The sequence below is a fragment of the Erpetoichthys calabaricus genome, chromosome 2 (genome assembly GCF_900747795.2).
Source record: "Erpetoichthys calabaricus chromosome 2, fErpCal1.3, whole genome shotgun sequence".
Taxonomy (NCBI): domain Eukaryota; kingdom Metazoa; phylum Chordata; class Cladistia; order Polypteriformes; family Polypteridae; genus Erpetoichthys; species Erpetoichthys calabaricus.
In genome coordinates, this window is record NC_041395.2 from 268,217,461 (window position 1) to 268,241,269 (window position 23,809).

The 23,809-nt window shown below is 35.0% G+C and overlaps 1 protein-coding gene across 5 annotated transcripts in view; it reads left to right on the forward strand.

Moving 5' to 3' along the window:
* sec31b (SEC31 homolog B, COPII coat complex component) overlaps positions 1-23,809 on the forward strand; it is a 122,401-nt gene that overhangs the window by 14,152 nt on the left and 84,440 nt on the right. For all 5 annotated transcript variants that reach the window (XM_028795505.2, XM_028795509.2, XM_028795508.2 and 2 more), the window contains exons 3-9: positions 3,383-3,506; positions 3,765-3,960; positions 10,732-10,827; positions 16,231-16,371; positions 18,653-18,795; positions 19,034-19,133; positions 19,239-19,400. In XM_028795505.2, coding sequence (XP_028651338.2) covers positions 3,383-3,506; positions 3,765-3,960; positions 10,732-10,827; positions 16,231-16,371; positions 18,653-18,795; positions 19,034-19,133; positions 19,239-19,400 — 962 coding nt within the window. The remainder of the gene's footprint in view (positions 1-3,382; positions 3,507-3,764; positions 3,961-10,731; positions 10,828-16,230; positions 16,372-18,652; positions 18,796-19,033; positions 19,134-19,238; positions 19,401-23,809) is intronic.

The following is a 23,809-nucleotide window of genomic DNA, read 5'->3' on the forward strand; positions in this document are numbered from 1 at the left end:
GCTGGATTTATGTCCAAGTGTCTGTTGATGGCATTCACATTTGATAGCCAAGATTCGGCAAGCTCTCTGGCACTTTTAGTACTGGCCTTAAATTTTACTTGTACCTTGTCCCAGTTAAATGTATGAAAGCTCAGGAATAAAAACTACTTTATGATATGTGATTAATTTTTCTCCCGTTGTGGATCTCCAGCTGCAAATATGCAAACCGTATCACAGACCTTCTCTTCCATATATATGTATATATATTGTTACAGGTTAATTACAATCCGATGCATTAAACTAATAAACAATATGCGGTTAATTTCAGTGTATTTGATAAAACCGCGTCAGGGATGTGGATCTAAAAAAGAAAGGGAAACCACACCGGAACAGTAGCACTGCTTTGATGCTGGGTGCCGGCAGTTTGCAAAACCGAGCGGACAACTTGCGTACGCCAACCATTTAGCTACCGTGAAAATGTGCGCGGCTTTACACCAAGTTTAGGTTTTATACATCACGATTTGAGCGTGGAAATGGGCTTACGCAACATTTTTGTGCCTATGCACCATTTATACATGAGGCCCATGGTCCTTTTATAATTTTTTTGATTTTGTATTTGTTGCAGTACTTCTACAATTTGATAATCATTAAGTACCTCCTTAGTAACTCCCTAATTGCAGATGACCTGGGATCGAACCAGCAAAATGTCTTGTTTACGAAGCAGCAGTTCTTACCTCTGCACCAGGCAAGCAGATATGTCTGAGACAGACGCATTTCCACTGTGAAACGTGCAAAAATATGCATGCAAATGTCTTTACTTTGTAACGATTGATATTTGGGTTTCAGTTTTCACACTTTGACAGCAATATGTAAATTGACCAATCTCTTTTTCTTTGGTTTTATTCTTGAATAAAAGCACACTTGTTTTGCTATACCTTTTGTGAAAGTGTTTATTTGATATTTGGACTTCAGTCTTCACACATTATACACTTCTCATCGACATTTTGTTGTTATTACTATAACATATGAAGAAGTTTTCTGTTTTTTTTTTTAATGTTCAATGCTTCTTGCCTCTCATTTGCTTTTGTCCCACATTTACAAAGTGTTGTAGACACGAAACACACATGATGTGTATGTATTTCAAATAACAATATGTTGTTTTCCTATACAATTCCAGACTCCTCACTCCCAGATAAAAAGACTTTAGCCGTGAAAATTTTGTGTCTAACTTCAGCTGATTCAGTGGGGGATAGGATAGCAGGCTACTTGCCTTTATACCAATTGACACATTTGCAAAACAAAGGCGCTTATTGGTGTGCAATTGGCAGAGCTACAGATGTAAAGTCCTTGGTGCCTGTCGCATTGGTAATCTCCAAACTCGGTGATGGACTGTATTGGTAAAGGGAGCTTTCAGACTGAAGTAGGCCTTTCGAGCTTGGTTAGCTTGTGGGAGTCCTGAGGCAGTTGACAGGTACCAATAGGTGAAGTGGAGCATGGCAGTGGTAGTTGCAGATGCAAAAATTTCAGACAAGGGAGGAGTTTTGGCGGGGCAATGGAAAATGACAGAGTGCTGCTAATGTCACCTGGGGATATAATCAGGCCGTGGAAAGAGCACTTCAGGGACCTACGAAATCCCACTGACACACCTTCCTTTGAGGAAATAGGGTCAGGGGACTTGGAGCAGGACATGCCCATCACTGGAGCAGAGGTCACTTGAGGTAGTGACGTTTCATATCTTTGTATTTTAAAAAAATACATTGCAATTCTTCCCAGAAGTTTAATCATTGTAAATTTTAAATATTATTTTTTGTTTATGTTCCAGTATTCATCATGCTTGTACAGATTCATTTTATACCTGCTGTACATTCATATAATCCAGAATTAGGGTTACTGTATTGTATGTCCATATAGCAGCCAGTGAGAACACTGACAAAAGAGCAGTTTCCTGTCATTCAGGAAGTTACATGTAGCTTGCTATGAAGCTGCATGTTGGTGGAGACAGTAAAAAGAGGTACATAAAATGAAAAAGTACTTAAAAAGGCAGTTTTAAACCTATTAAGTCCAGGTAAATGCCAGTTATTTTGTTGATAAGAAATCAATTGCTGTTTGTTTGCTTTGATGGATGCTTTGGTTTTAGCATATAATAGCAGCAAGTCCAGCATCTCAAGACTTAAAATGTTACTCATTAATCATTATCAAGGACAAACTAAACTGACATTTATAACCCAAAAGTGTCAAGTGACTAAATATCAGAAAAGTATAGATTGTGTGTGTTAGAATATTCAGCAATATAACCTGGCCTCTGGCAAAGGCTTTATTCAGTTTATTTTGGACTTGATTGACGTATGTGCCAGGGATGAAACTGGAGTTCTTTGGGAGTTGTAGGGCTTGACTTGAAAGTTTGTGGCATGGGAGTTAAGTTGTATCTCTTCAGGCTGGGTTTGGTGGCCCTGAAGTACAATGCACAAAAGCTTGTCGGAGTCCTGAGGCAGTTGGCAGGTACCAATAGGTGAAGTGGGAAAAAAAAACGCATTGAATATGATATAATAAAATGAAAAAACAAATGAGAGAACAGAAAAACATTTTGGAAAAGCAAAAACAAATTAAAATACGCGAAAACAAAAAATCAAACAGCAAATGCAAATGGAACAGTATGCAAATAAAACGGTGACTGTGCAAACAAACTGAGATGTATGAAAACAAAAGAGCAGCGAATAACCAAAGTTGAGGTGGAAAAAACAGTGAAAGATAAGCATACATCATGATCCAATCCTAGCTATTCAGTGAGTGGTGTAGTGGAAGCGAAAACATTGAAAGGTAAAAGAGATCTTGTATCTTTTATATGTATTTTTATATACAGAAATGATAACGTTTGCTTAACATCACGCAGTCTCATCCAAAGAAGTGCAGAGCCAACTGGGGTTTCATCAGTTTTTTTTTTTTTTTGTTTTTTGTGTGCTGCTTAATTTGTATTTGTTGTTTCTGATTTGTTTTTGTGTATTCAATATGTTTTTGCGTTTTATGATTTGCTTTTGCATATTCAATTTGTTTTTTTGTTTTCTGATTTGTGAGTGGATGAAGGCAGAATTAAACCATCAGGACATTGGTGAAAGCGGTATTAAAATATCAGTTTTGTGCAGGCCAGTAGTTTTTATAGTATGTTCAGTGTATGTATACTGTATATTGTACAGTATATATTACTATCTAAATCACTCTTTGATAAAGAAACCAGAACTAAGTTTTGTTATTTCCACAAAATGCATAACATTGCTTGCTGGGTTTTTTTCATTTACAATATTACGTTAAAAGTAAAAATATAATACTTAATACTTGTTTAGCCGTTACTATTTGGGATTTTGTAGTATGTGTCTTTTATGGCTTCTTATTTTATTGTTTTGTATAGGTACTTCAGCACAGCAGCTAGATGCATCTTTCAGCACAACTTCAGCCCTGGAGATTTTTGAGTTGGATTTTTCGGATCCATCGCTAGACATGAAGCCCAGAGGATCCCTTTCCATTACAAATAGGTATGAAAAATGCTGTAACTAATAAAGTTCTTGTAGAGGTAAAGTATTACTGAATTTTTGTCCCATTAACAACGGAAAAATAAATCTGCCATATAGTGCTTTTCATTCATTTATCTCCAGCAATATTTTTATTCTAAAAACTAACCAAAGATTTTGAAAAACACAAATTTACTCTGATTATTTAAACTGAAATCCACAGGTATTGAATATTATTTGTTTAAAATTTTAACACATGATATGTATGCTTTCTGTTTGTAGGTTTCACAGTCTGATCTGGGTTAATTATGAGATGGACAAAGTTGAAGCTCCTGGATTGCTTATAGGTGGTGGAGATAATGGTGTAGTCACTGTGTACAGCCCCTCAAATATTTTGGCAACAGAAAAGGAAACCATCGTAGGGCAATGCGAGAAACACAAAGGACCTGTAAGGGCTCTTGACTTTAATCCCTTTCAGGTGAGAATACTGGAATTAATTTGAACAACATGAAAGAGTTCCTTATTTGCTTTAAAAAACAATTGAAGAACATGTCTTTACCATCTAAGATATGGAATCTCTTATGTTATGGATAAACTAGTATACCAATAACGTTTTTGCACTACTTGAGCAGTTCTGTTCTAGAAATCTTTTGCAAGATTACAATTTGTCTTATATATTATATAATATACATTGACATTATATATATATATATATATATATATTATAAGTCAGCAGCTTTGTGTGACAAAATTTGGATATGTTTGTTGCTTTTCTTTTTCTGCATGTTTGTGGGAAAGTCAGATTATTTTGTAATTTTCCTTAACTCAATTCACTGCTGTTATACTTTTGTGTACAACTATAAATGAAAACAGCCTAACCGATGGAGTTTCTGGTTTCACAACTACACTCCCTTAAATGCTTTGAAACACTGTTGGGAATGCAATTTTACAATTTGATCTTCGAACAATGGGTTGACATGTAAACCTTGTAAGCCATCTCTATCTCTGTACCCAGGCATTCAAAAATGTATGCATGGTTAGATTCTGTTTGTAAGAGTCACTTTTCATTGAATTGCCTGATATCAGTGGCCAGAAAAGAACCTCAGAAGCTCTTCTTAACACACTGTGATGGAATAAGCCTGTGATGGCTAAAAGTGCTTAGAGAGCACCTCCTGGAGGGAGTTTTTCATGATGGCATCCAATTTTGCCATCATCCCATTTTCCACAACAGCTTCCAATGTGTCCAGGGTTCACCATCTGATGGAGTTTGTTCAGGTATTGTGCTTCTTTTACCATCTTTTTACTGGAGTAGTACTCAAAACGTAAATGCTCGCCGTTTGTTTTGGCTTCAAAAGCATTTTTTTCTTCCAGTTTCACTTTTGACTTTTCAAATGCTGTAGTGTCTGGTATCTTTTCAGTTTACTTCTTTAATAATTCTCTTCTTTTTTATCCATTTCTGCTTATTTTTTTTAGTGGTTTTTTTTTTCTTTGTTTTATTTGTTTTAGGAATAAACATAGTTTGAGCCTGAATCAAAATGTCTCTGAATGTCATTTCATTCATAGTTGGTGAATTTGTTTACTTTCCCCATTCTGTGTTTTCTAGATACTTCATCAGCCCCATAAAGTCTGCTTTCTGAAAATAATTCTTTGTTTTGGTGTACATTTGTGTGTTCTAAAAAGAATCTCAAATTTTACCATGTTGTGATCACTGTTGCTTAAAGTATCAGTAACTTCTGTTTTGATTATTCTGTCTTTATTGTTTGAAAAGATGAGATCTAGACAGGCATTACCACAGGTTGTGCTTGAAACAAACTAGGTGAGAAGACACCATTTGCTATTAGCACCATTTAAGTTGTCTTTTTTGTAATTCTGATAGGAGCTTCCCAATCAGTGTTTGGAAAGTTAAAATCACCCATAATCACTAAGTCCTCTTTATTGCACATTCAGTACATTCAGTGACTGGGTTGGGATTTGAAACCAGGAGCAATAAAACAATTATTATGTGTTCCTATTTAATTCTGATGACTTCTGTTCTTCCTTTTTGAATTTATGGGCCAGAGTATTATTTTTCACATATAGTGCTACACTGCTTCTTTTCTTATCTGTTCTTCCTGAAGCATGTATAGCCACTAATATATTCCTGTCCATGACTCTAATTCCTACAAAAGTATTGTCTCAGGTAAATACTTTTGTCTCTAGTTTGTGCATTTTCTTTCTATTGCTTCTTGCATTATGGAGTAAAGATTGGAAACAAGCTAAGCTGCTTATTATAGTTTTGGTCAAGTTTTCTTTAGGTGGCTCTGAGACTTAAGGATCTGCGCCAGCGATCAGAAAGTTGCTGGTTCAGATCCCATAAATGCCAGAAGTGACTGTACTCCTTTGGGCTCTTGAGCAAGGCCCTCAACTTGTGTTTACTTTGTGTTCCAACTTAAAGGGAAAACATGGAGGTTGGTGGCAGGATTGGCACTCCAGCCACTGTGTAAAGAGGGGGAACAAAAAAAGTGTGTTGCTGAGGTGTCACCCACTGCACTCGGATCCCATGTGGTGGGTGCAGCAACGTGCTATCCGGGCATGCTCCAAAACTCTGCTTCTTTAGATTATGTTAATGGCTTGTTACGTCTTTGTCATTCAGCCCAACACAATCTTCACTGTTGGAGTTCCATAATTCTTAATCCTATTACAGTAATTTTCTCTTTAGTATGGTAATGTTTTTTGCCATCTTATTTTGTTCAAATGGAAGAATCCTTTGATGTCTTCTTTTTAACAATGGAGCCAAGATATGTTAAGCTACTTGAACTTTAAAAAAAAAAAAAAAAATGAGCCTAAATCTACGAACTTACATAGGTACTGGATGCAAATGCAGTAATAGATTAGTTTATTGATAAATTTCCCCCACCACTTAGCAATTGCTTTTCTGATTCAGCACATTCTCTTTGTAAATTCTGTGAAGACTTTAATCTATGCCTATGTCTTTCTCCTGGTCACAAATCCTAGTCCTGGTCCCTCTTATTACTGATTCCCTTTTCCATCCCCCCTTTCAGGATATCTAATTCTTCTTCCTATTATATGTCGGTGTTGCTTGCAAACATTTGCATGCAATTGGAGATTCAGTGTTCTCTTTCAAAATAATAAATAATTTTGCAATCAGTTATTGGCTACACTAAATGCAAATTTGGAGATAATACTAGCTCAGTAGAGGATACAGAAATCCTTTGGTAAGCTAAAAAGAGTAGTATCTAGAAACATTTAAATTTGATTCACATATTGTTGTAACCACTGTAAAATTAAAAACTGCTAAACTTGAGTCTTAGCCGTCTCTGTTGGAAAATATTGCCCCTACTTAATGGCTAAAAAAATAATGCGATAAAAATAATGAAGTTAAAATTGAATGCCTTTGAGCTGAGAAGAATGCTCTTCTGTTGCAGTGGGAGGGGGTTGAGATCCACCACATCAGGCCTGTTGTGTTTCAAACAGCTGAGCACAGTAAACTTATGGCCTTTTACCAATGTGAAAAGGCATTTGCTGCCTATTGCCTAAATTGGACTTGATTGCATTCCACTTGACTTGTATCAACTGTTTTTGTTCCTCACATTTTTTAAATGTTATGAGTTCCTACACCACAGTAACTGTCATATTCTTATTAAAACAAGGTAAAAACAAGGGAAGTATTAGAATTCCTGAACATGATCTGGATTGTTAAACCTGTTTGCTATAGTTTTACATCAATTTCCTGTGTAGCCTCCGATAATCTTCATATCATTCATGAAACGCCTTCCTTTCTATATCCCTCAACATCAAATACGCTCTATAAGTAAAATATGTTGTTATTTTTTGGCAGGATAAGCTTTGGTAGGCATGATTTAAAATGCATCACTCCTTCAGCAGCACTTCTCGCATATTCAGGCATTTCCTGTGTTCATGAGATGAAGTCCATGGCAGTGCAAATATTAAAGGTTTCAAATGCTTAAAAAAAAAAAAAGCGCAGTTAAACTCAGAGGTGCAGGGCACTGGTGTGTCATAGTGTGACGGAACGACTTCTGGGTATTGATGAACAGTTAAAAAGAAGAGTTCGAGCAGTACCGGGAGAAACAATAGGAGAATAGTTGGAGGACAGTTGGAAAAGAAATAGCAAGGCAAAATCAGGTTGGTGCGGAGGAGGAGAGGAGGTGGTGTGGTCAGGCTTCTGCGTGGGGGTGTAGTTAATTTCGCTCCTATTGGTGTTCTCGTTGAATGATCCAGGGAATGCAGATAGTGCGTCTGGGAAGATGGAGGCCCGGCGAAGTGCTTCTTGGTGTGTTTCGTGATTCGGGCATGTGGGATGGCAGTTGGGAGAAGGTGATCACTGCTGTTGGCGTTGTTTCCAGCTGGGAGGACCCACAAGGGTGAACTGGGAGACTGAATGAGAGTTGCAGATGACTTGTGAAGAAGCTTAAACATGATGCCTTAGAATCTTTTGAAATAAAATGTTAATTTTTTTAAAATCGCCACAAGAACGATTTTTTACTTTGAATTATTAATTGACTTTATTTATTATCTGCATTGCACTTTATTATTGGACTTGGTATTAATAAAAGTTTTTCTTCTCTCTCCTCTTCAGTTCAGTTCAGCTTTCTGTAAAAAGTAAATTTTATCACTGGATTTGGCTAAATCTGTCTCACTTTATAATAAAGCCTGTTTATCTTTTCTTATATGGACTTCCTTCTGTTTCTGACACTTCAAAGGATGTCTGACATATACTAGACTTATTCATATTCTTTGAAGCCATGCCAGGCAATAAATTAAGGGGCTGAAATCTTCCCTACTACCACTCAACTCTTTTGGTTGATCTGTCATTTTGGCAAATACCATCCCTATTGATAACTGACGTATCCTCCTCTATAGGTAAAATCACTAATTTACATTTCTGTTATGGCCTTGCTGATATTGAGGTGATTGAATATTCATTTGTGTGTCAAGAATTGTCTAGCCATTTTTTAAACATAAGTGTTGTTCCCAGGTTCAATTTTATACTTTCTGTGATTTCCCATTACCCTTCCTTCTTACTCATTGAGTTTCAGTGTTTGCTCTTCAAATTTATTTCAAATGGCAAGAGCTGTAACGCTGAAACACTTTTGTAATCTGTAATAGGTGTGGCACAGTTGTCTTGCTTTCGGGTTTGTAATTGTATCATTGCCTATGTGTGCAATGTCCTGTCTGGAACTGTGTTAACACTTCTGTCTCTCCAGCTCGGTTTCCCACTGAATCTACTCTTGCCTCTCTGCTATAAATTAGATGCAATTGTTTATGCCAATTTTAATATGTAGACTTAGAAATGTGAGGTAGGGCCAGTTGTCCCATATTCTTTCCAAATTTATAGCAAAACAGAAAATCATTTGGGCGTTACACCAGTGAGTTCCAAAATAGTTGGCTATCAAATACAAACCAACTACTGTCTTCCTGAATTTAACCTGTGGGTTATACATGTTTTTACAGTTAATGAGATTGATTTGTAGGTTATAAATGGATATTTGTTAACACAACCCTCAATCTTTCTGCAATTAAAGATTACCAGATGATGTATACAAGACATCATTTTATGATGTATTGGTCCACAGTCTATTATCCACAACTCCAAATCTGTATAACTTTGAAAACTAAAAGTTTTTTTTTCTTTTATTTTTTGTAATTGACTGAAAATGAAATGCTGTTCTGAATAAAACAGAAAAGCGATCGAAACGTTCTTTGGAATATTTACTGCTACCAATTTCTGGTGATCCCTAAAATATATATATATTACGAAAATTAAAACTGAGTTTAAAGAGATCCCTGTGACTTTTTTCCCCTTTTGTTTTGTCTAGTGGGTTTAAGATGTGGAAAGTAATCACTTTGAAGTGGATGTATGTAAACGAATATGAACTGTTGCATGTTCATCAGATTGGTTAAAGAGCACTTTGCTTTCTGTGCATAGCAAACCACCAATGTTAAATTAACGGTTAAAATTGTAGATATGATAACAACAGTCCCAATTCTACCTGCTAATTTAACCATTCACAACAATTTTATTTCGGAGATCTATAGAGATTTTCTTAGAAATTTTAGGTGTGTGCCTTTCTAAACTATGTCCAGTCAATTTGCTGCAAATGAACTGCAATGAACATCTGGACAAATCTCAAGGACAATTAAACCAAATAGGAAGCACCTGACCATAATGTGGGGCTTTGAATTGTCTGAATAATTATATAAAAGAGAAATTTTTGTTTTTGGTTTTTGTAATAAATTTCCAAACCTTTCTGAAAACCTGTTTTCATATCGTCATTGTGGGTTATGGAGTATAGGGTAATGGGCAAAATTTCAAATTTATCAATTTAAATTAAATCTACAAAACAATAAAGTGTATCTAAGGTGAAGTTCAGAATTCAGCAGCTTGCTTATTGACACACACGATTGTCAGAGAGTACTTCAGTACTGTTTCATTTGCACTGGCTCACTATTGATCAATGGATACAATTTAAAATTGTTGATTTTCAAACCTTTACATGGTGGCTCCCTGACCTATTTAGCAGGTTTAATTTGTCTTATACGTCAAGCAGAACTCACTGCTCTGCTGATGATCACTTTACGGTTGTAAAACTTTTAGAGCCTATACCTTAAACTGTTTTGCACCAAAACTATAGTATTCTTTGCCCCCTTCACTTCATCAAATTTAGTTATTTGACTTATTTAAATGTAAATTAAAGACTTAATTATTCGATCAAGCATTTCACTTGTTTCCTCCAACATATTTATGATCTATTTACAAATATATATTTAGCATATTTAATGTTTTATGTAATTAAATGTAAAACTTATTCTTAGCTATATTTGTTTTTATGTACTTTCTTCATTGTAATTGTTTTTAGTTATTGTTTTATTTATGTATAATATATGTAAAGTGCTATGATACCTTTATGTAAATAGGCACTTAAATAAAATCCTTGAGTTCCTTGTATTTCAGTCAGCAGTTACTAGTAGTAGTAGTAGTAGTAGTAGTTACTAGTAATAACTTCATTTACGGTTAATCAAGCTGTTTCACAAACTTTGTATCCATTTTATTAATCCTGGATTATCAATTTATTGTTATTAATAATAAAAAACTTCATTTTTTTTCCTAATCTATTGTACCACAGTTACGAATCAGTATAAGGAGTGGGAGAAAAACAAACATTGAGGGAAAATTTGTGAATTAGCCAAGTTGTGTAAAATTAAATACATAATTTTTTTTTTTTAATAGAATAACCTTTTGGCTTCTGGAGCAAATGATTCTGAGATCTACATTTGGGATTTAAATAATTTCTGCAACCCAATGACACCTGGAACAAAATCACAGGTGGATATACTTTGATTATATTTCCTCAAAAAAAAAAAGTTCTTACAACAGACTGTTTTCTTTTGTGTGTATTTCAACTGAATAAGAATAACTAGTAAGTAGTTACTACTTGGCTTGTAACAATACCAGTTTTCTAGAATGTAAAATACTGATAACAATATTATATATGTTCTATAACAATTTTGTCTTACCTGCAGCATATTATTATACATAATTCTATGTCTTTGAAAAAAGTCTTTGAATTAGTCCAACTCTTCTGTTTTATGTAAGATTGTAGTTTCTTTTTGTATGCTTACATATATTTTCAGTTTGAGGAGATGTCATTCATTTTTCAATACTATATTTTAAAATTCAAATAACTGTTTAAGAAATTATTTTATCCTTATTTTTTCTACGACTTCCAATGAATCTGTACTAGAAAAGCCGGTTCATTAAATGGATGAGTGAACGGATAAGGAAATATGTCGGGTCAGATTATGTTAATTTTTGTTTAGCTTTTTTTGGGTAAAGTAGTAGACAGACTTTATTTAGACACTGAGAATATAGACTAACCAATGTTGCAGATAATTGTAATTTGAACTGACAGCTCCTAACTGTTTTATGTCTTTTGTGTTCTATTTTTTTGATTTAAGAATACATTACTCTATTAAAAGGAATGTGTTTTAAAGATCTGGCTAAGCTATGCATGGCTATATTTCTTCTGTTTGGCTTTTATACGTGGTCATCTCTGTTTTCACATTTTGTCATTTTAAGGTGATGGGTTTTCTTAAATTAGTACAATATGACATGAAACAGTGAATTTCTAATGTGCCTCCTCTTGCCAGCTTTTCTGTTTTAATTGTGTTAGTTTGCTTGCTTACACGGTTATTTTGCTGAAATATTTTTATATCCATTGCAAAATTTACTAAATCATAATTTAAACTTTCCAGGCTATAATAAAGCACATTTTCAAGATGATAATGACACAATCTCTGATAGTCATGCATTAAATAGTTAATTTTTTTTTTTTTTTAAGTATCTTTTAATCATGGACCATTGTTAATCGTAATTGTAACCATTGTTAATTATTTTAGATTTGTAGGGACAGTTCCTAGATTACATTTACTTGCTGTGAAGCATTCGGGAAGAGACTGATCTATGTGGTTAGTTGCAGTAAATGTTTGGACATCTACTTAACAAATGTAATACTCCCCAGAAAACTGGCAGATGCATTACACAGATATATTGTCTCATGAATTAACACAAAATAAAAATAGATTGGATATTATATTCCGAGAATGAGATGCATCATAGCTTACCTCATTTGTGATGCAGAAAATCCCTTATTAAATAGCTCCGGCTGAAAGACATAAGACTAGATTACGCTGCATTTTGATCCCCAGTTTGCGGTCTATGTTATAAAAATAAACTTTAACCATAACAACAGATTCAACATTTTCCAAGTTCTCTTTAAGGATAACATTATCTCCAAAACAAAAAACAAATTTCCACAAATGTTGACAGAATTTTGTCTCGGTCTATTTTACGTTATTTTGTTCATTATTGATTGCATTGGTCAGAGAAAAAAAAAAACACTAGATGTTAGAAGGACAGTAAGGGCATTTGTGTACAATAATGATTCTGGTAAACACATAAGGTCATCGGACAATTGTTCATCTCATTGGTAGAATGGGTGCAGAATACTGTGTTGTACAAATCCTTTTTTTCCATGTGAATCTCTAATTTCATAAAGCTATGCACTAAACGTTAAGTTCTTACTATGCAAGGGAAAAGCGAGTGCATATAAACTCCAGGCAGTTAATATACATTCTCATATATGTTCCATTAACTAACACATGCACTGCAGAGATATTGTTCATCTTCGAGGTATTGATGACGCACTATAGTGTAGACATACCACAGTCTCACTTTGCATTGTCAGTATTGACTGCACAAACAAATATAGGAATACTTTATACTAGGGCTGCAACTAATGATTATTTTGGTAGTCAACTAATCGTTCAATTTTTTTTTTCTCGATTAGTCACGATTATTTCATGCCAGACTATTTTGATGCCTGCGACCTGTGGTTGCACATCCTGTTCTGGGCTCCAGTACATGTCTTACCTCATCTGCTCGCTTCTGTCCACGTGTGAAAGTCACCCTGATGTCTCTGCATTAACACAATTAAAATTAATAACAATCAAATTAAAATAATAACCAGTGAAACATATGAATTTGGAAATAATCAGATGTTTTATATTAATGTGACCATCACAATAAAAAAGAAATACATTAAACAATACAAACTAAAGTCTATAAACTCAAACTATAGTCTTTAAACAAAAAAAGTGCATTTAACTTAACCAAAAATGGCCACTGCTGTGTATTAAAGTCCAAAAGTTTAAGTAAAGCTTCAATTCAAATAAAATTAAACAATAACGTACAGTTTATAAAAGAGTCGGTTCATATATTCCTGATTGCAGTGCAGGAACGTGAGCATTTCGACATGCTCTGGTGTGAGGCTGTCGCTCTTCTTTGAGACAATGTTCCCAGCTGCTGAGAAGAGACGCTTGGAGGGAGTAGAGATAGCAGGAATACACAAGAATGATTTTGCAGACCGAGAAAGATGTTTTAATCGTCACACTCTGAAGGAAAAGTGTTAATAAAATAAAAAAATAACGGACTAAAATATGTAATAAGCTAATTGCTGCCAGCACGCCAGAGCCGAGTATATTCGGAAAAGTACATTTGTTGAACGCTGCAACCAGCTAGAGTCGGTTTCCAGTGCAATTTGCCAGCACGACGAAGCTAAGTATACGCGGCGACGTACATTAATTGAACTCCGCAACCAGCTAAAGTTGTTTCTCAGTGCAATTTGCCAGCACGCCGGAGCCAGGTATATTCGGCGAAGTACATTCATTAAACCCTGCAGCCGGCTATATTTGCTTCACAGAGCAATTTGCTAGCACGCCGGAGCTGATCAGTCGGTGCCGTATATTCGTTGAGCAGCCATTTCATGACCATGATTTACTGAATTTTCAATGCCGTCAGTTGCACCTTGAACATATAATAGATTGTTGCAGTGGTTTTTTTTTTATTATTTTTTTTATAGTGTTTACAGTTCATTTGCAGTGTGTAAAATGATCAATGTTGCAGTAATTGTGATGCTCTTTGCATGAAAAAAAAAAACACTTGTTTGTTAAAATTTCACAATTTCTTTGTGAATTGTGACGTTTACTTAAAAAGTGCAGCTAAAAAGTATTTGGTGTCCAGGGGTGCATTAAACCCCAAGTATGTGTCGGTTTAAGGGTTAACTATCATTGTTGAAACCTTGATATACACATTATAGTACAAACATCAACGTTAACACGTGACACTAACTTTACTCGCTAAAACTTACCTCTCGAGAGACGGCAGTGGCATCACAGCTCCAGGATGCTTGCGTTGGTATACTGTGTGCAGTCTTGACAAACAATAACAAACGATACTGCCCCCCAGACGTTCATGTAGTGCACTGCAGTTACAAAAACCAATGTGGTTCTTTGTGACTGAAGCCTCTATTGAAGGTTCTGTTTATGATGTGTCAACAATAAAAAAATCCACGTCGACGATTTTTTGTCGTCGATTACGTCAACTAATCATTGCAGCCCTACTTTATACTGGGTAAAGTGAGAAACAGATCCATTGTCTAATCTGTGCTATCATGATAGATAATGTAGGTTTATGCACCAATAAGGAAATGTCCTACTTGTTGGATCAACCTTATGCTCACTTAGTTGACTTCCAGGAACAGGTAGTATCAAGATAAGGGAATTGTACGGTACAGTGATCCCTCGCCAAATCGCGCTTTGACTTTTGCAGCTTCTCTCCATCGCGGATTTTAAATGTAAGCATATCTAAATATATATCACGGATTTTTTGCTGGTTCGCGGATTTCTGCGGACAATGGGTCTTTTAAATTATGGTACATGCTTCCTCAGTTGGTTTACACAGTTGATTTCATACAAGGGACGCTATTGGCAGATGGCTGAGAAGCTACCCAACCAGAGCATGTATTACGTATTAAATAAAACTCCTCAATGATATACTATATGCTTCACACGCGGTGCTTCACATACTTGAAAGCCCGAACAGCACGTATTGATTTTTGATGTTTGCTTTTCTCTGTCTCTCTCTCTCACTCTCTCTGACATTCTCTGCTCCTGACGGAAGGGGTGTGAGCAGAGGGGCTGTTCAAACAGTGGCCTAGAGGATACGGACGCTCCTCTAAAAAATGTTGAAAGTCTACCTTCACATTGCTTCCTTTCTTGCAGCTGCTTTGTCCGGTGGTGCTTTGCATACTTAAAAGCCTGAACAGCCCTATTGATTTTTGATTGTTTGCTTTTCTCTCTCTCTGTCTCTTTGACATTCTCTGCTCCTGACGTGCACTCCTTTGAAGAGGAAGATATGTTTGCATTCTTTTAATTGTGAGACGAAACTGTCATCTCTGTCTTGTCATGGAGCACAGTTTAAACTTTTGACTAAAGGGTGTTATTTCATGTCTAGAAGGCTCTAATAATGTTAAAAAACATATTTAGAAGGCACTAAACAGGTTTTCTATGCTCTAACTGCAAAAATATTTGTTTTATAAATAAAGACTCCTACTTCGTGGAAATTCATTTATCGCTGTAGAGTCCGGGATGGATTAACCATGATAAACAAGGGTTTACTGTATATAGTAGATGACTGCAAGAGAGCATAAGGATACTGAACTATAAGCATGTTTATGTTAAGGATCTCCAGTCAGCTATCTGAAAACGTATCTTTGTTTGTATTAGCTAATCCATTCCTAAGTTATTTTACTCTGTATGTGGTGTGTTTTCTATAAATCAAAGTCTTCATAATATTTTTACTTTGGATTATTCCTGTATCAACCATATGATGAAGAGAGTTTTTTTTCACTAATTGGTATAACTGGAGTTCCATCAATCTTCAGATTAGATTGAACATTAATAGATAATTCCCCAGAGCTGGAGGATATTTTTTCCTGCTATGTTTCAGGGGGAAGTTGAAATAAAAATAAAAGTACTGAAGAAAAATTAAGGTTGATGTCTTTTTTTTAATATTACGTTTTAGATGCAGCTTTGTATCAAATCTTTACAGGGTTAGGGAATATGAACTTGTATCCCATTTAAGCAATAGTCTCAATTTGTCACTTTGCCATTTGCCCGGTCAGTTAATTTTTCCACTGTACGATTTTTCTACTACCCTTCTGCATTGATCATTGTTTCAGTTCTTCATATATGGTGATGTGCATCCCTTTCTAATTCAATATACTATGAAAGCAAAATGCAGAAAATGTTTATAGTTGTTTATGCCTGTGTTGTTAAATTTCATATTATATTACTGTAAAAATAACATTTTTGTGTATCTTTATACTAGCCTTATGAAGATGTCAGTGTTGTTGCATGGAACAGGCAGGTGCAGCACATCTTGGCATCAGCCCATCCTAGTGGTAAGGCTGTTGTTTGGGACCTCAGAAAAAATGAACCAATAATTAAAATCAGTGACCACAGCAACAAAGTAAGTGGCTGAACTGAAGTTTCAAATTAACTTTTTTTTAAAGTAATTATCAATAACGTTTGTGTCATGTAAAAAAATATGTAGCAAATTAAATACACGCATAAAATATGGCATATGCAAAAATTTGGGTGCAGTTGAAATAAGACTTATTGCAAAGGATTGGGGTTTATTTTGTACAGGAATGCTGCTAAGAGGAGTTCTTGTTGGTTTGTACTTTGTTGTCAGCTGGACCATTTTTTCCTGGTGGCTGGGTTTTCTATTAGCATGATGTATGAGTTAATGGAACTCTGTATTATTAGTTAATGTTTATCAGTCCTTTTGTTTCCACTAAAAAATTTTTCTTGTACCATGGCTTCATGTCATTTTTTTTACTCAAGAGTTAATACATTTATCTGAAACTATTCACCTAAATCTACAATATTTATTAATGTTAATCTTGCCTCAGGTTTGTATTTGCTTGTCTGTTTTTGGTAAAGTGTATGTGTATTGTCACCAATCACAATTCACTAAATCACTAAATTATGGAATAACTGATTTTATGTACTTGGCAAGGGCTGGTCATCTAAAACAGTGATAGAAAAAAAAAACCTTTTCATAGTACATAGCAGAAACATTAAACAAATTGCTGTTGTTGAGCGAAGTGTCTTTGGGATCATCCGATTTTTTTTTTTTTTAATAATTAGGTGATAAGATACATTTCCAAAGTTATTTTTATACATTTGCTTAATTACAACCAAAAAGTTATATTTATATAGAACAAATGCCTAAATCGGCCACCTATTTAAAAAATATTTATGTACCAGGCACCAAGACCTTACTAATTGCAGTTGTTGAATTGGAACTAACGACTTCCTCTTTAACTCTTGAACACTATTTTACTGATTCTTGAATCAATATATTTTTTATCAATAATATTTATAGGGTTAAGCAAACACCACTGAGTTTGCTTCACCGTTAGTTTGGCAAAAGCACAGAAGTGTTCAGGAACTTCACAAAACTATATGTATGGTATACCATATTGCACTCGCAGAGTTCCAGCTTTGAGTCACACATTAGCCATGCCACGAAGCGACAGCATAGGAGTGGCTCATTCAATTGTTTAAAGTCGGGGCTCTGGGCATAGCTCTAATGTCTTCTTTGTTTCCAATCTATCAGTGCAGGTACTTTGCACATTTTTCTTTCATTAAAAAGTTAGAAATACCTATATTGCACTCGCAGAGTTCCAGCTTTGAGTCACACATTAGCCATGCCACGAAGCGACAGCATAGGAGTGGCTCATTCAATTGTTTAAAGTCAGGGCTCTGGGCATAGCTCTAATGTCTTCTTTGTTTCCAATCTATCAGTGCAGGTACTTTGCACATTTTTCTTTCATTAAGAAGTTAGAAATACCTTGTAAACAGTAATCCACCCTTCATTATTATTCTTTCACAGGACCTCCTTCTGACTGGAGGAGGGAGATAAGGAGGGTTTGTTTAAGTCTTGTTTTAACTCACAAGGGCAGAACGAGGCTAGAAGAAGAATCAGTGTCATGGTGGCAGTAGTCATAATATTCTCATTATAGTCAGCTGCTGTACCCTTCAAATAAATATATTGCAAGTCCCATGTGGGTTCAAATCTAGCTGGATAGGGTCATGACATCATGCATGCCTAAAGCAGATCAGGCAGTAATCATACAATAAGCATGTGTGAAAGTTTGTGCATGACTGATACAGCTCTATGATGTCATGCTGGCCTCACCAAGCATCATGGGGTTATTGGAGAAAAATAAATGATTGTCTAAGCTGCCTGCGCAGTGAATATCCAAAAATGCTTTGGCGAATTTTACTGATCATCACAAAATATTTGTGTGTTGTATATTCAGGTATCCTTTACTTTTTAAGTAATTGCATTAAAATATGTAAAGATTTAAAACACTGGGAAAGAAAACAAACCGTTACTTTTAAGAAAAACAAAATTTATTCAGATATCAGTACAGCATGGAGAACAGTCAGACTGCAGTCTGATTATTAGGAATGTATGTTTGAAAGCTTGTATTACAGCTTATATTTAAACGTTTTGTTATTTTGGCTAAATCAAAGTATCCTGAATATATGAAAGCAGTAATTATAATGAGGTATTGTTCAGAAGAATTTATATAATAAATATTTTAGAAAAAAATATTAACTTCATAGTGTCAAATCAAAACCAATGCCTTAAGTTCCTGGTGAAATTTGCGTTTATTATATATTTAATTTTGTATTATCTGTTTGTAAGTCATCTTTTGTAAAATTGCACATTGTAGATGCATTGTTCAGGAATGTTATGGCACCCTGAAGTTGCAACACAACTGGTCTTAGCATCTGAAGATGATCGGTTGCCAGTTATTCAGATATGGGATCTGAGATTTGCCACTTCACCTCTCAAAGTGTTGGAAAACCACACTAGGTAATAAAACACTTTTATTAAGCTTAAATGGCTTAATTGTCCTTCTTTTAGTTAAAACTAGAAATAGTTTCATCAGTGTGTATCTCTGAAAAAGGTTTCAGTTTGAAAGGGCTGTATAAACATTGATTGATTAAATGAGCAATAAATTATTGTTGTTCAGTAAATATGTTTCCTATTTAATTTTACTTGCGGCATTAATATGTTTGCATTTTATAATTTTTTACTGTATTTTTCGAAGGGGAATCCTTTCTATTTCTTGGAGCAATGCTGATCCAGAATTACTCCTAAGCAGTGCAAAAGACAACAGAATATTATGTTGGAATCCAAACACAGGAGAGGTTAGATGACTAATCATTTATGGATTTCTGTATGACACATATATTATCTAATTTATACATAACTGTCTTGCTTTTATTCTCATCAAACTATGTATATATTAACAGGTTATTTATGAGCTTCCAACAAGTAGCCAGTGGTGTTTTGACGTCCAGTGGTGTCCTAGGAATCCTGCCATTCTTTCTGCTGCTTCATTTGATGGTCGGATCAGCATTTATTCTGTAATGGGTGGCTGTCTTATGGCCCAAGAACAAAGCAGCGCAGATAAGGTGTCTGTAATAATGTTTCTGTTTATTCCTAGTTTGATCAATTTCAATTGTAACATTATTTAATGTAGTATAATTATGAGTTTCTTTATTGTAATAATCATTTTAGCAATGTTAAACTTATACAGTGTTAAAATCCTTTCTGTGTTTTGCTGATTTTAATATTAGTTTTGGTTAGTTTATAAAGAGGCCATTTAATATTTTATTTATCATAAATACAGCCAGCTGACCTATCTTTTTTTGTATAGTTTTTTTTTTCCTATAGCAGTTATAATTGCATGTAATACAGACAAGTAAAAAAGAAAGAAAAAAAAATGCTGACAACAACAACATTTATTTCTATTGCACATTTTCATACAAACAATGTAGCTCAAAGTGCTTTACATGATGAAGAAAGAGAAAAAAGACAAAATAGATCATTAAAATTAGGGAACACTAATTAACATAGAATAAAAGTAAGGTCCGATGGCCAGGGAGGACAGAAAAAAAAAAAAAAAAACAAAACTCCAGACGACTGGAGAAAAAAATAAAATCTGCAGGGGTTCCAGGCCACGAGACTGCCAAGCCCCCTCTAGGCATTCTACCTAACATAAATGACCTCAATCAGTCCTCATTGTATTCAGGGTTCACATGGAAGAATTTGATGGTGATGGCTAGCCTTTAATCCATCAATGTAAGGGCATCATGGTGCTTTGATTAGGTGGTGGTGGCGCAGATCACCACTACAGAAGAGAAAGTAGGGGTTAGTACAGATTTTGGACCCATCATGAAAAATAATGATAATTAATTGAATATACAGAGCATTAGGATTTAACTAAGATGAAGCTATGAGAAAGCCATATTAAAGTAATGTGTTTTCAGCAGTTTTTTTTAAAGTGGTCCACTGTATTAGCCTGGCGAATTCCTATTGGCAAGCTATTCCAGATTTTAGGTGCATAACAGCAGAAGGCCGCCTCACCACTTTTAAGTTTAGCTCTTGGAATTCTAAGTAGACACTCATTTGAAGATCTAAGGTTACGATTTGGAGTGTAAGGTGTAAGACATTCCGAAATATAAGATGGAACGACATTATTTAAGGCTTTGTAAACCATAACCACTATTTTAAAGTCAATTCTAAATGGCACAGGTAACCAATGTAGTGCCATCAAAACTGGGGTGATGTGCTCAGATTTTCTTTTCCGAGTTAAGATTCTAGCAGCTGCATTCTTCACTTGTTGCAATCGATTGATGTCTGACAGCAAATGAACTTGAAGAGTGAAGAAAGCAAAAGACACAGCTTTGTTTTGAAGTAATTTTTTTCGTGGAACAAGGATTACAAGAGATTACAAGAGGCAAATGTTGGTATGTTTAGTTCTAAGGCTAAAAAGTAGGTGTGAGAGATGTTTTTGAGCAGAATATAGCTATAGCCTCTAATTTACACTCGAATATGAATTTGTACAGTGTGCCATTTTACTAAGACATCAATCAGTGTCTTGTAGTGAGATCGGTTGTGAGTACATTCATTTTTTAACTATTAGCCTTTAGTTAAAATTATTGCATGTAAATTAAAAATACCTGTGTGCTAGAGAATAATGTAAATGATGGAGAACATGCACATAGTAAATAATGAAGACAGCTTTTCTACCAAAAACATGCAAAATAAACTACTACATAGATTTATATTGTTCCATAAGAAAATAAGACTTAATCATATGATACCATTCCAATTTGATGTTTCCTTAAAAGTATACTCTTAGTCATTGAACAGTAAGCGTGAGACTTCCAAAGCAGCAGTGAACATGGGAGGATAAAACTAACTGCTTTTAAAACCAGTTAATTCAGCTTAATGTCATATATAACCTTCCCTGACAGTCCATTCAGTTCCTAACCCACTTTTTCCATTACATGGTTAAAGCAAATAGGAGCATATGGCTAACCCTGAACAAGATACCAGTCTATCATGGAGAAAACTTATCCATAAACCCTTACTCACTTTCACTGAATCAGTTAAATTAACTTGCGTATATTGGAGTACATTTTGTAAACCCTTGATACTACAGTGAGGATATGCGCACTCTACAGTGATGATGACCAGTCCCGTAGTCAAACCAGTATCAGGACAGTGCACCGTGATAGATATTTGATTAATTGATAATGTAAAATCTGAATGTTTCTATTTTATATTCAAGCCCCAGCTATTTTCCTAGTACATAGCAGGTTATGCTTCATTACAACCGAAAACAATCAGCATCTGTCATTTTAAACACTCATTACTTTATTCTGTATCCTGAATGAAAAAGGTTTTGTTGTTTTTAAACTAATTCACAGTCACAATTTTTCTTAACATTCAGTTGTTTTGATGGTGTGACAAGCTAATGAAATTTACGTTGTGCACTATGATATAGTAATGACATACAGTACCCAAGAAAAGTACATTATGAGCAAAAGGCATATTGGCTCTCCAGTCTCATGAGTTTTGTGTTTTTTTATTTTTCCTCTTCTAAACTTTCTGTTCTGTTTTGTAATTTCTACAGTTTATCTTAAACTAGCCGTCAGCCAGTTTTGACTGGGAATTTTTTTTAAAGTTAGTGGGCCTAAGTTATGATGCCATTGGTTAATCAGATGTATCAGAAGTACTGTGCAATTAAGTACTTTTCTGTGTACAATACTTGTGTTTTTCTTTGTACTGGGGCTAATATTATTAGTTCACTTAAGCTGCCTACTGTTGAACATGCTACACACAGTCCTTGGTGGTATTAGTGTGAAAGAGATTGTACCAGATCTCCGTTTTAAAGTGGTATTCAGTAATGTTATAAAGGTGATTTAAAGTTGAGCCATTCAAGGCTAAAAACTGCTAAAAATCTCAAGTCTCCTTTAGCATCAAAGCCTAAAATTAGTACTGCCTCAATATTCAGTGGATATGAATAAATACTGTATATATCAACCGAAAAAACAAAAGTTACTACTTACTTTAACTCACTCAAAAGCACTGTCTTGTTCACTTCTTATCACATTCTAAAAAAACAGTATTTTTATCAGCTATAGAGAAAGTCATACTTCATTGTTTTCAGTGCATGATGGAAATTGTAGTCCCCACTTCGGTATTTGCACAAGGTTGTAGATAAAATGGTGTTGGGGTGGGTTATATATATTAAATACCTTTCTTACTGGTTCAGTTGAGTGAAATTGACTGTACTCACAACAAACACATATTCTTTGAACTTTGCCTAGCGTTGCTCCTTTTACTTTGCTTTTATAGATGGCTTTCCTTTGCATATACCAGCACACCCACTTTCTTTCTGATATTGCTGCCATGCTGTGGAGATAAGCGGGACATGGTGTGTTAGAATTTCCCACTTGCTACAGCATTAATAACAACAAATATAAAAAGTGTCATAATTTTTTTTTATGCAATGCCAGAAAATTTCTATCAAATTTATTAAGGCTTTTTTGAGATTTTGGTGTGTTTAGTTTTTCAATTGATGTGGTGTGGGTAGGGGCTCTGCATTGGTTATCTCTGAAATACCTACTGTCCTTGATGTTCCATCCTGCCAAATTTCAGCTTTTTAGCTAAACAGGAAATAGTGTTGTTGTTGATAAGATAGTCAGTCAACATTTCATTGTATTTTTGTAAATTATTAATATTACAAATTTGAAAATGCAGTAAAACACGGGCGTCGAACTCCAGGCCTGGAGGGCCGCAGTGGCTGCAGGTTTTCATTCTAACAGTTGACCAGTTTTCACTGCTAATTATCTCCTTTTCCCTTCATTTTAATAGCCCTGTTTTTAAGGATTCAGTCCTCTCAATTAATTATTTTCTTCATTAAATGGTAGCCAAACAAAAATGAGATGTGAAACGAGCCAACAGATGACCAGCTAAATTGGGGCTTCAAACTCCAACCAATTTCACTCCAACCAGTTCCTTAATGAGAAGCCAATTCTGGCTGTTAATTAAACCTGTTGTTTAATTCCATGGCTTGCTGCTGCTCTCATTCTTCCACAGCAGACATTTCCCAAACTGTTGATTTTCTGTTTCTGATTACTGACCTGAGAGATCAACCTTACCAAGACCATCACCTTTCTTTATGTTCAGGTAATGTGCTTATTTGGTCACCTGTTTGTTCATTTTGTGTCACATTATTGTTTGGCTGCTAATTAAGGAAAAAGAAAGAACTAAAGGGTCTGAACCGAGTTAATTAAAACTAAGGCAAAAGTTAATTAGCAGCAAAACAGGTCACTAATTAAGAAGGTGGTTACAATGAAAACCTGCAACCATTGCGGCCCTTCAGGACCGGAGTTCGACACCCCTGCAATAAAATATATCCGCTGTACACTTGCAGTGAAAATGCAATCACGTTTTAATTTGCTACCTTTATATCAAATCTTTAAATTTTTGTTTGCTAGATAGACATCATAAGAAAGTTAATTTTACG